At 31.4% G+C, this 11424-nt stretch overlaps 1 protein-coding gene across 1 annotated transcript; it reads left to right on the top strand.

Moving 5' to 3' along the window:
• Positions 1-3459: 3459 nt before the first annotated feature.
• On the top strand, positions 3460-5545 carry LOC106360332 (probable E3 ubiquitin-protein ligase RHA4A). The gene has a single exon (XM_013799916.3). The coding sequence runs from the start codon at positions 4141-4143 to the stop codon at positions 4783-4785; it is 645 nt and encodes a 214-aa protein (XP_013655370.2). The 5' UTR covers positions 3460-4140; the 3' UTR covers positions 4786-5545.
• The last annotated feature ends 5879 nt before the right edge of the window (positions 5546-11424 follow it).

Genomic DNA, 11424 nt, shown 5'->3' with positions numbered 1-11424 from the left:
TTTATCTTTTACACAAGCGAAAGTCTCTGGTTCAAATCCAGGATAGGACGATTATAACACGGGTCTCCGCAAAGTCGTAAGACTACCAGTGCCGGCCCTTGGACTACGCGGAAGAAGCGATTGCTTCCGGCCGTACAATTTATAAACTAAATTCGGCCACAAATACTTAATATTCCCTTTAGTCTAGTGGTCTAGATAGTGAAACTACAATCCTTCCACCGCAGGTTCGAACCTCATCCTCCCCATTTCAGCTAACAATTTCTTTTTCTGTCTTTTTTCTTTAAAAAGTGGCCACATTTTTTTATTTTTGCTTCCAGCCAGTGCATTTCTAGGACCGGCTCTGAAGACTACGTATGGAGGCTGATGTCTATCATGCTTTTTAGCACGAGATTTTCTTTTACGTAATTGAAAACTACTACGGACTGAAATACTTAATTTTGTTTTTACAAGGAGTGGCTCCAATATTGATCTTCCACCCATAATTGGTATTAGGATTTATCCAGATTTTTGATTCTCATTAGCATGTGACAAGGTCGTTTCACTCAATCTTGTTATCAAATAGTTCGGGTAGAGCTATTCAAAAAACTAGCAAATTGGTGTAAATCAGTTGAATGGTCTTCGGTTTACATACAAAACTAAGAACTGATCAATACCCAAAATAAAATGGTTCTTTGGCTTTTTTTTTTTTGTTTGAACACTTTTAGATATAATTCAAGTAAAACACATGTAGTTTATGTGGTTCAGTTAAAATAACGCTTAATACAAATTATTTTGGATACTCTAAAGAAAGTATTGTTGGACCAGAATTTAGCACTAAATCCTTCCCGCCAAAAAGATAAGAAACCGGTTAATGACGACTTCGAGATGAGCTTAGACAGGTCCATGAGAACTCGTAATCCGAAGTCGGCCCATAGAGCCCGAGGTTCTTTGAGTATGAATGAGTCAAAGAACAAGAGAATTATTCTCCGCATATCTTGGAGAGCGATGAATAAAGAATAAGTCGTAGCTAGAAAGGTGGAGCATGTGCAACAAATTATTAACCATATTACCAGCTTCTTGCAACAACCTTGCTCTCATATAAAAGAGGCCTTGGATCTAACAAAGAGTGGATCTTCTCCAGGGACGAAACAAAGACAAAAAGGATGATAACAAAAGAATAAAGACTCACGAAGAGGTGGAGAGACTTCGGTATATCACTTCATCCTCCACCAACACATGGTGGAATTATTATATTTATTTAATAAAGAAATAATGTTTCTATTTTTTCTTGGCTGAATAAGAATGAGAGAGATTAGTTTCCTAATGTCCATATCACGAAGTAAACACATTGTTGTGTCACTACAAGAAAACACCGGGATTCCAACGACAAATATCGTCGGTATGTCCTCAGAATAACGGTAATTTGGTGAGCAAATATGTTTGCAAATGACTACGATCCTGCTCAGTAAGTCGACGGTCCTTTGGTTTTCCGCTAAGTCGTCCAACATCTGTGAAGATGTCTGGAACCGTAACATGATATGTTGCCCGTTCGCCTCTATCATCATGCCGAGCAGGTCTTCTGTTTTTGGTCTGCATTTCTGCTGGAAAGTAGAACTTGGCAAAGTTTGAAGTTTCTAAATTTATCATCTGTGCGATTATAGAACTTTCCACCCTACTATAATTTTTCACCATCTTCTTCAAATGATACATATACCGCTCATACAAATACATCTATCTATACTGCCCAGGACCACCAAGTTCTAATTCTCTTGCCAGGTGAATAACAAGATGCTCCATAACATCAAAAAATGATGGAGGAAATATCTTCTTAAGGTTGCACTGAATCACGGCTATGTTATCTTCAAATTTTCAATACCTTCAAGAGTCACTGATCTCGTGCATAAATCGCAGAAGAAAGCACTAATCCATGCAATTGCTTCATGAACATTCTGAGGATAGTGTTGCCCACGTTATTTTTTTCCCTAGATTTAATATTCAATCACTATCAAATACTTAGTGTAGATTTTAGGATCTACAAGTATCATGATAGTTTTGAATAATTTCAGATAATTCAAAATTTATGTATTTTCAAATATTTTCGATAAAAATATCTGGTTATAAATTAATTTTACATATTTTGTTATTTAAATTTAAGTATAATTGATATTCTAAATATAAAAACTGTTTTTATATATATTCAAATACCCACATCAGATTGTTGTTTCGGTTCAAATATTCAGGTATGGAAATAAAACCATTAAAATATTTGATGATTATTCGGTTCAGTTTGATACTTTCTAATTTTATTTGGCTTGGTTCATTCTTTTGATTATGGCTAGTTTGCCCACGCCTAGATAAATCTAACATGCATTTATCAATTTACGAATTCTTCGGTTTTCGTGAGTACATACAGCAAAGACACTTTCAATGCTTAAATTTACACTATGAAACTCGGTTACACAACTTTTATTTAGTTATACGATCTCTCTCTCTTACTACTCACTACTCAGTGTCCTCATGTTATAACAAGAGAGAGAGAGAGAGAGAGAGAGAGAGAGAGAGAGAGAGAGAGAGAGAGAGAGAGAGACTTCAACCAGTAACTTCAGCAACCTTTTATTTTTTGAAATAACCACCAAAATAAAAACTATTTCACAACAAAAAAAAAGTATAAATGAAAAACATATCTCTCTTTTTTTTTAACTCTTGCATAACTTTAATAGTAGAAAAATTGAACTGTCTAAAACCCAAACATGACAGCCAAAGTAATACGCATTTAAATTAAAAAAAAACCTCCCGCGGGCACGAAGCATGAAGCTCCACCCTCAAAATCCAGTATCAAGACAAAAACCTCTGAACAGATCAGCCCATCCATTGCAAATCAGAATCGAAAAAGTTCCTTCAACAATTGGGGGTTACCCATCGCCACATAATATTGGAACCTCTTCTCCCTTGTCACATTCTTTGCGATCGCTTGAGCAAATCTATTAGCTCCCGACAAAACGACCACAATAGACCACTCCTGAAAATTCACCAAAGCTTTCTTCAGCTCAGCTCCTTGATATCTGAAGGCTGGCCAAGCTTTAGGCTTTGTTACCGCACTAAAATATCTGAAGGCTGGCCAAGCTTTCTTCAGATCAGCTCCTTGATATTTCTCATTAGGGGTGGGCGCAAGGCGGGTACTTGCTTTTTTACGTATACTTGATACTTGGCTTACTTTGAACGAGTAATGAATTTTTGGACTTGTACTTGACTTATCGGAAATGAGTACTTGTTATTTCGAATACTTGTCCAAAAATATGTTACTTGCAAGTTACTTGCCTTAGCCTTATCCGATTATTTGCTACTTACAAGTATTTATTAATTACTTGGATATATTTTTAAGTTTCTAAAAATTACTTGATAGATAATATTTTACGAGAGAAGGTTATGAATGTTTGTTTTATTTAATTGACTTGGTAAATAAAATATTTACACCTAATATAAAAAAAAGATGGAATTCGATAAGAAAGTATTGTTTACTTCGTACAACAAATAAATATTTGTTTAGGGCTTTGGTTTTTATGGTTAAGTTATCAATTTTTCAGTTGTAAAACAAGTAACAAGTAATATCAAGGCGAGTTATAACTTTTTTTGTGATACTTATTACTTGCCTTGTACTTGCAAAACTCAACGACTTGATACTTGACTTGGCAACAACGAGTACTTGAAAAAACGAGGCGAATACAGATCAAGTAGCGGGTATATGGCAAGTAACGAATATTTGCGGGAGCCCTCTCTCATCTTCTCCTTGTTTTTTCTAACGCTCAGATTTTAACTAAAAAAGGAAATAACCAAAAAGGATCATCATTAAATGATCAAATTAGAAAAAAAAAAAGGAAATTTATCGATGGCAAAACAGTAAAATCCAATAATCCAGTTTTGGAAAAGGAAACATTGAAAAACTGCATTAAGCTTCACAACGCCACATTCTTTCTATATAAACCACTCTAACTCAGACTCTCTCTTTACAGACATCAACAACAATCTTCATCGTCTTCGTATCTCAAATTTAGGGTTTACTTTCAATCAAATTCTTCTTATTTCTTTCGCAGCAATCCCGTTTCAAATCATCTTCGGTTTATTCTTGTTTTCATTTTCTCTGCTTCTTCTTGTGCGGCCATCATGGAAATCGAAATTCATAGAGCTGAAGTCTACACGAGGGTGTCTAACCTACCGAGACACTTGATGTGGGTTACCAACACAGTCCAAATTAATCTAGACGAATTGATCCGACACGAAACTGGAGCGGTAACTGTTTTAGGATCACGTCGCATCCGCTTGAGGCCACGTGGCCGCGGCTTCAGGCCACGTCAGCTCGCTGGGCTCCTTCGTGACGAACATGTTCCTGAGTCTCCATACTTGGGCAGAAAAATCGCTCTTGATATCAATCAGCAATTTGCTTTTGATTCTTCTCTTCAACAACAACAATCTGTTTTCGTATCGGTCAATGTCAAACTGATCAGAGAGAGGACGCTTATGCCCCCACTGCCGCCGCCTGATTTTCTTCACACTCCTCCGTCCTGGTCGAGAGGTGCTTCGAGTCAAGTTTTTCAGAGGCTGTCTGAAGAACAGAGAATGGAGTCCAGAGATTTGGTTTTGAAAAACGAGACTCAGTGTTCCATTTGTATTGATGACTTGTCCAAGACTCGTGAGAACATCATTGAACTGCCTCAGTGTTTGCATGTTTTTCATCAAGATTGTCTCTTTGAGTGGCTACGTCGGCAAAACTCGTGTCCTCTGTGCAGGAGAGTTCCGTACGAGATATAAGTTGGGAAGTTTGTAACGTGTAGTACAAGTTCTCTTACAAGCCCTAGGGTTTTAATTTTCATTCGATACTTTTCTCTGTAACTTTTAATATAAAACGTCATATTTTGTTCTGCTCATTCCAATTATTCACTTTTAATGAAACTGAAAGTTACATATTGACTTGTTAGTTCATATCTTGACTTCATGTCTTACATCATTGTCCATTTGTTTCTACAGTTTTATCTCTCTGTTAGCTACATTCTCTAGAGGATTTTTTCATTTTTATATTGGCCTCGCGGATGCTTCATGATTCCCACTATGTGTATTGTAGATTCCTTACGACTGTGTTTAATTGGTCTCTTGCCTGATCCACACATAGACAGCAGTTAAAGGCAAACTCTACTGTCCTCCTCGCGGCCCACGTAAGCATATGATCTAACAGTACTGCTGCTTCATCTGACCTGAAAGCAATCCTCCAGCTGCAAAACAAAACAAAAAAAAACTGTGAGCTATGTGGGATTAACAAAGATGAAAAAGGTTCTGACTGAAACAGAACAGACCTGAAGCTTTAAACTTTCCATTTCTGCAGGCTGCAGCTGCTACTTTTTCATGTGATGATCTCAAGTAGTATCATTCCGACCTGTTACACATCTTCTTTCTCTCCACTCTCTACATTGAAAAACGGTTCCATAAGATAGCCCATGTCATGTTTGCTTTTGTTTAACTTATTCACCGAACATACATGCTGTTTAAGACCAAACTAGATCTTGATCCGCACAACCGTGCGTGCGGGTTCTTATATTTATATAATAAAATGTTTTAGTTTATATAACAAAATTTACCAATAACTTAACGTAATCTAGTGTTATATATTATGTAATACTATAATAGTTATGTTTACGTACGTGGCTTATATATTATTACTATAAATTTTGTAATTTTGTAACAAAAATTATTTTGGAAACTTTATTATGTAACAATATATATTACTTTACATACTTTTTTATTTTAAATTTATATGAAATCAAATTAAAATAGATCTATATAGTAGAAAAAAATATTTTTTGAGATACTGTAAAGAATTTCTTTTAAAGAAAAACTATAATACATTGGACTTCAAAATATGTCTGTAGTAAATATCCTATTTGATAAATATACTAAGTTGGATAAAATATCTTTTTTTTAAATTGAAATAGAAATGACTATTTCTAACAAAATCTTTGTAAATTTTATTTTTGAAAATTAATCAGTTTAGATTGTTATTATCAGTGAATATATAATTATAATACTTTATATAATTTTACATTTTCATATATATATATCACAACTAAAATAAATTTTAATTTCTAATTATAGTTTATGATAACTAAAATTAAAATTAATTACTTTTGGATATAAAATTTAAATTGATTCCGAAAATATATTAAAAAGATTTTATAGAACTTTCTTAAAAAATATTTATTATTATTCAATTAAAAATATAAATATTATAATTAATTCATGTAAAATTTGATAAAATTTTAAAGAATGGTCCAAATGAAAAAAATTACGCAAGAAAAATTCATCACTACAATCTTATATATATTAAAAATATTATATATTTGTCAATATATGTTTGTTAACACAACATCTATATAAATATTGATACATGTATAATGTATAACATAATTAATAATAATAACACTTATTATGAAAATAGTGTTAGGATTTTAATATTTGATTTGATTTTATTATTTGCATGGTGAAATTCTAACATTATTTTATTTTCATAATAAATGTTAATTGTTATTATTATTAATTAGATCATATTTGTTCTTAGTTGTTTCGATATTTCATAGCAAAAATTTAGGCAACACACATGAGGAGTTGACAGCAAGTTATAATTCTATCATTATGTTTAGAATATCCTTTTTAAAACGTTCAAGTAATATGATACTATGTAAATTAGTTGTTTCGATATAAGAAATATATATATATATATATATATATATATATATATATATATATATATATATATATATATATTATTGTTGCAACAGAATCTTGGTTTTGAAAATTCTTATTATATTGGTTTTAAAGATAAACGATGATTTGATAAAATAGAAGGACATCATATATGGGTTTAAATGCTCGATGTTGATATGATAAGACCGGTTTGATGGTTCTTTTCAGGTGAACAGGTTCAAATAATCAAACTCGAATCATCACTTGAACATGTATAAATAATGTGTAAGTGACTACGACAATCTAAAACAGAGATTTTATGGACCATTTTAGGTGAAATGTTCGAGTTGTTAACGACGAACCGGCTGTATGGTCTGTCTACAAATGTCGTTGATACGAGTTGGTTTTGTTTAATACATGAACGTCATGTATATTAACATACCAGAACTCTCGAACAGTACGAAAATGTATTAGTCTATGAACAAAATGGTTTATGTCTATACAACCACTATATATACATTGGTTAAATTAGTTAAATCAGGTCAGTATTTGCAAGTATACGATTGTTTACATTACCACTATGTATAATTTATTAAGGAATTAAATATGGGTTTGTTAACCAATCCGGTTTATAGGAGTTGATGTTATATTAGGAATGATATATTATTAAGCCATATTATTAGTGATAAATGAATGATAACTGATTTCTAGTGAGGGTCCATTTTTAAAATATCACACATGAATCAAAGTTGTGACTTTTGTTTTAATATATAAGATGCTCCAAATTCAAAGATGGGGGAATCTTAATGGCATTTCCTTCTCAAAACGTCCAGTGATACTCTAGCTAGATTTTCTTTTTCTAACAGTTTTGGTATACAAGTTATACATCTAACGGTGATTTTGTTCTCGTATACTTTTGCCTGATCAACAGAAACATTGGTATTTTATCTTTCTAACAAGTTAGTCCGTGGTTTTGTCTGCTAATTTGTACTTGATGGGCTTCATTAAAACTTATCCAGCCCATCTCCCTGAAGTTTTGAGAAGCTGAAGACTAAATCCTTCAGGTGAAAATACTGGCCACCAGAAGTTAATTAAACTGGTTTAGTATACCATCAAAATAATAGACGTACACCCATCTTTAAACCAACAAAATATTAAATTCCCAACCCGCACCAGATTTTGTTTGCAACTTTAGTTTTTCTTTCTCAGCGGCCACGGGAGAATCATAAGATTTTATCAATCAAAAGTCTGCCAAGTAAAAATAGTAATAAAGTTAATGGAGCAGAAGCTTCTAGAATTTGATAATACTTTTCTGCTTTAACCAAATATCTGATAAAACATATAACAAATCATTTATCATGTAAAAAAATTTATCATACACCATATAAACTCACAAGAACACCAAATATCTGATAAAACTGAAGATCAAGAACATTCTGAAATTAATCGGAAGAGAGTGTTGAAACTAATAATCTCAAGCTCACCAAAATCTGTTTTGATTAAGCTCCTCTTCAACACAACTTTTTCTTACACAACCAACCAAATCTTTTTAGGCAGACACCAATCAAATAAATCAAATAAATTCAATAGAATAAGAAAAACTAGTTCAAATCTAACTTCGTAATATCATTTTAAATTGTCAAATGCAGAAAATAATAAGAACAAAAAGACAGTGTAAGAAAGATTCAAACGGCGATTTTGATTTTGATTTTGTGGTACGAGTTAATACGGTTGCCCAACAGCTCTTCACCAACAGCGCACAATCTCGGCGGAAGTGGTATTTCAATCATCCATCTGAATGGGTAAGAAGAAAGTAGAAGTGAGGAATTAGGGATTTAGGGTTCTGCAAAAACTAAGAATCGATAGATCCAAAGTTAAAAACCATGTGAAAATTAATTTACGAAAAATGAGAAAGGAAAGAAGAATAGAAAATAGTGGTTGGGGAAACGCGAATAAATGCGTTTTTTACGCTAAAAATTGAAACCGAAAAGGAAAAATGGGACTGTATAGTTTTCTTTTCGAAAACGTACGAGCCATAGAATTATTCAATGGTTGAAAATAAGCAATCTGGCATGCAACACGGAGGCTGCACAACGCAGATAATGTAACTTGCAGGGACAATAAAGTCATGCAAAATAATTTACTTGATGCATAATTATATGACTAGATAGAGGTGTATTTGGTTGCACTGGCACCAATTACTCTTAATAGTATTCAATTAAGTAAACATCAGTAATAATAAGAACTAGGTTAAGATCCGCGCCTTGCACGGAATGAACGTTATATATAAATTATTTTATATATTATATGTTTCTAATCTATTATAAAATAATAAATATATATTAAATAATTAAAAAGTCAGTAACTATTACCTATATAATTAAGTTGGTGCGAACATATAAATAAATTTTATTAATCCAAAATAATATTTTTTTCTATTTGATATGGTATATAATTAAATTTAAATGATAGTAACATATATATAATATATTTTAATATTAATATTTATTAAATTATGCTTTTTGCTCATGTTTTTTTTAATCATTTGTATCTGTTATAGCAAAAAAATTAAATTACTGATAACAAAATTTTCATCGTGTGATTAATAATTTATGTAATTTATAATATTTTTAAAAATTAATTAGTCAATATTTTTTCAAAAAAAGTTGTTAAAAGAAAATTTCAAAATTAAGATATTTATTTATTTTCTTATATGACATTTAATTTAATTTAATATACATATATATTTTTATATATATATATTATTTTTAATACTTATTAAATGAGACTTTCAATTTATATGATTTTTTAATTATTTGTATCATGTCATCACAAAAAAATTAAAACATAGATAACAAATTTGAATGTGAAACTTTTAATGGTTTTAGTAATTTATACTTGTTTTTAAAAATTCAAAATACAACATATAAAGAAATTTTTTTAATTTTTATTAAATGGTTACTATGATTGTTTAATTTATTTTAATAGTTTAAAATTAAACGAATATAATATAACATACACTTTTTTTATCAAATCTTTATTATTCGAAGTCATTAATTGTCATATATACTTTAGCCATATTAGGTAATTCTGTAATTTTATTTATGGAAATAATAAAGCACATCAATAATTTATTTATGGTTAGTTTAATAAAAAATTTATTATATATTTAGATGGACCAACCTATTTCTCTAAGGATTCTAAGAATCATTCTAGTGATGACATGTGGCTACAAAAAAATGTTGTAATGCTTCTCAAATAATATATAGGGGATAGTCACAGAACCTGTCTAATCAAAGTTGTATCAAAGATCTAGATAAATGGTCACCCACTTCTCTGATCCTATCTTAATTTTTTCAGTCCACTTTTCTGATCATAAATGTCTAAACGAGTGAATTAACCATTTACAAATATTCTCAATTTACCGTACAGAGTTATTACAATTTAGACTTGGGACGGATCCGGATATCCGGGAAATTCGGGGTACCTGGATCCGGATCCGTTGGATCCGTGAATATAATATCCGGATCCGGATTCGTGGTTTCTGGATATCCGATTTCGGATATCCGTCCCGATATTCTATTACCCGCAGATATCTGGATTCGTAAAAATAATTAAAAATAGTAATTTTTTAAGAAAAATACTAAATTTTTAATATAATACATAAATCAAATATTTATAAATATATTTATACATGTCTATAATATCGTAAAAACTAAAATATAATATTATAAAATTAATTCATGTATAAATATTAATATATCAAATATAAATATTAATGAAATTTAAAAATTAATGTGTTTAAGAAATACGGATCCTGATCCGGATATCTGGACCTAAAAATTAAGATATCCAGATTCGGATTCGGTTTGGACGGATCCAAAATTTTACTATCCGGATTCGAATCCGGGCTTCCCGGATATCCTATTTTCGGAGTGGATCCAGAGCAGATCTCGGATAATAAGTTCCAGTTACAATAATCCCATTTCTCTATATTCCACTATTTATAAAATTGATAAAACACATTAAGAGAAAAAGGAAACGCCAGTCGTTGCCCCAGGAGTTCATCATTGCACAGCTTAGATGCAACATACTCGTTTAGAAAAAGAAAAAATAGTAATAAAGTTACTAACTCATATTAGGTTGTAATTAGTTACTTAGAGCATCTCCAACCCATTGCTATTTTCACCTCTATAATAGCGTTTAGAGGTGAAATTGCTCCAACCCACCTCTATTTCTTCCTCTATAATAGAGATCTCTATTTTTTCCTCTATTTATAGAGGAAGAAATAGCATTCCTCTATTTTTTACTCTATATTTTAGAGATTGCTATTTTAAGGGAATACATTTGAGCATATCTCACCTCTATTATAGAGTTCCCCTATTTTAGAGGTGAAAATAGCAAAATACATTGGAGATGGTCTTAATCAAATGTTAACTATATAACGTTTATTAATATTTTATTGGTGGTCCACGGACTTGGACTTTATTCTGTTAAGAGCATCATTACCATTGTTATTGCACAAACCTCATGATTAAGGAGCATTGCATTTCTTCTTTTACTATTTCTCTTTCGGCTTGGCCTCATCGTTGCTTCGTCCCTCCAACGCTTTTTAATTAACTACAATTTAGCAGTAATTTATGCTTTTATCGGTAAACTAAATATCCTATTATGATTGCGAGCAAAATTAAAATATAAGGGCATTGATCGTTGATA

Source organism: Brassica napus, chromosome A7 (genome assembly GCF_020379485.1).
Source record: "Brassica napus cultivar Da-Ae chromosome A7, Da-Ae, whole genome shotgun sequence".
NCBI lineage: Eukaryota > Viridiplantae > Streptophyta > Magnoliopsida > Brassicales > Brassicaceae > Brassica > Brassica napus.
This window is presented reverse-complemented; position numbering and strand designations above follow the sequence as displayed.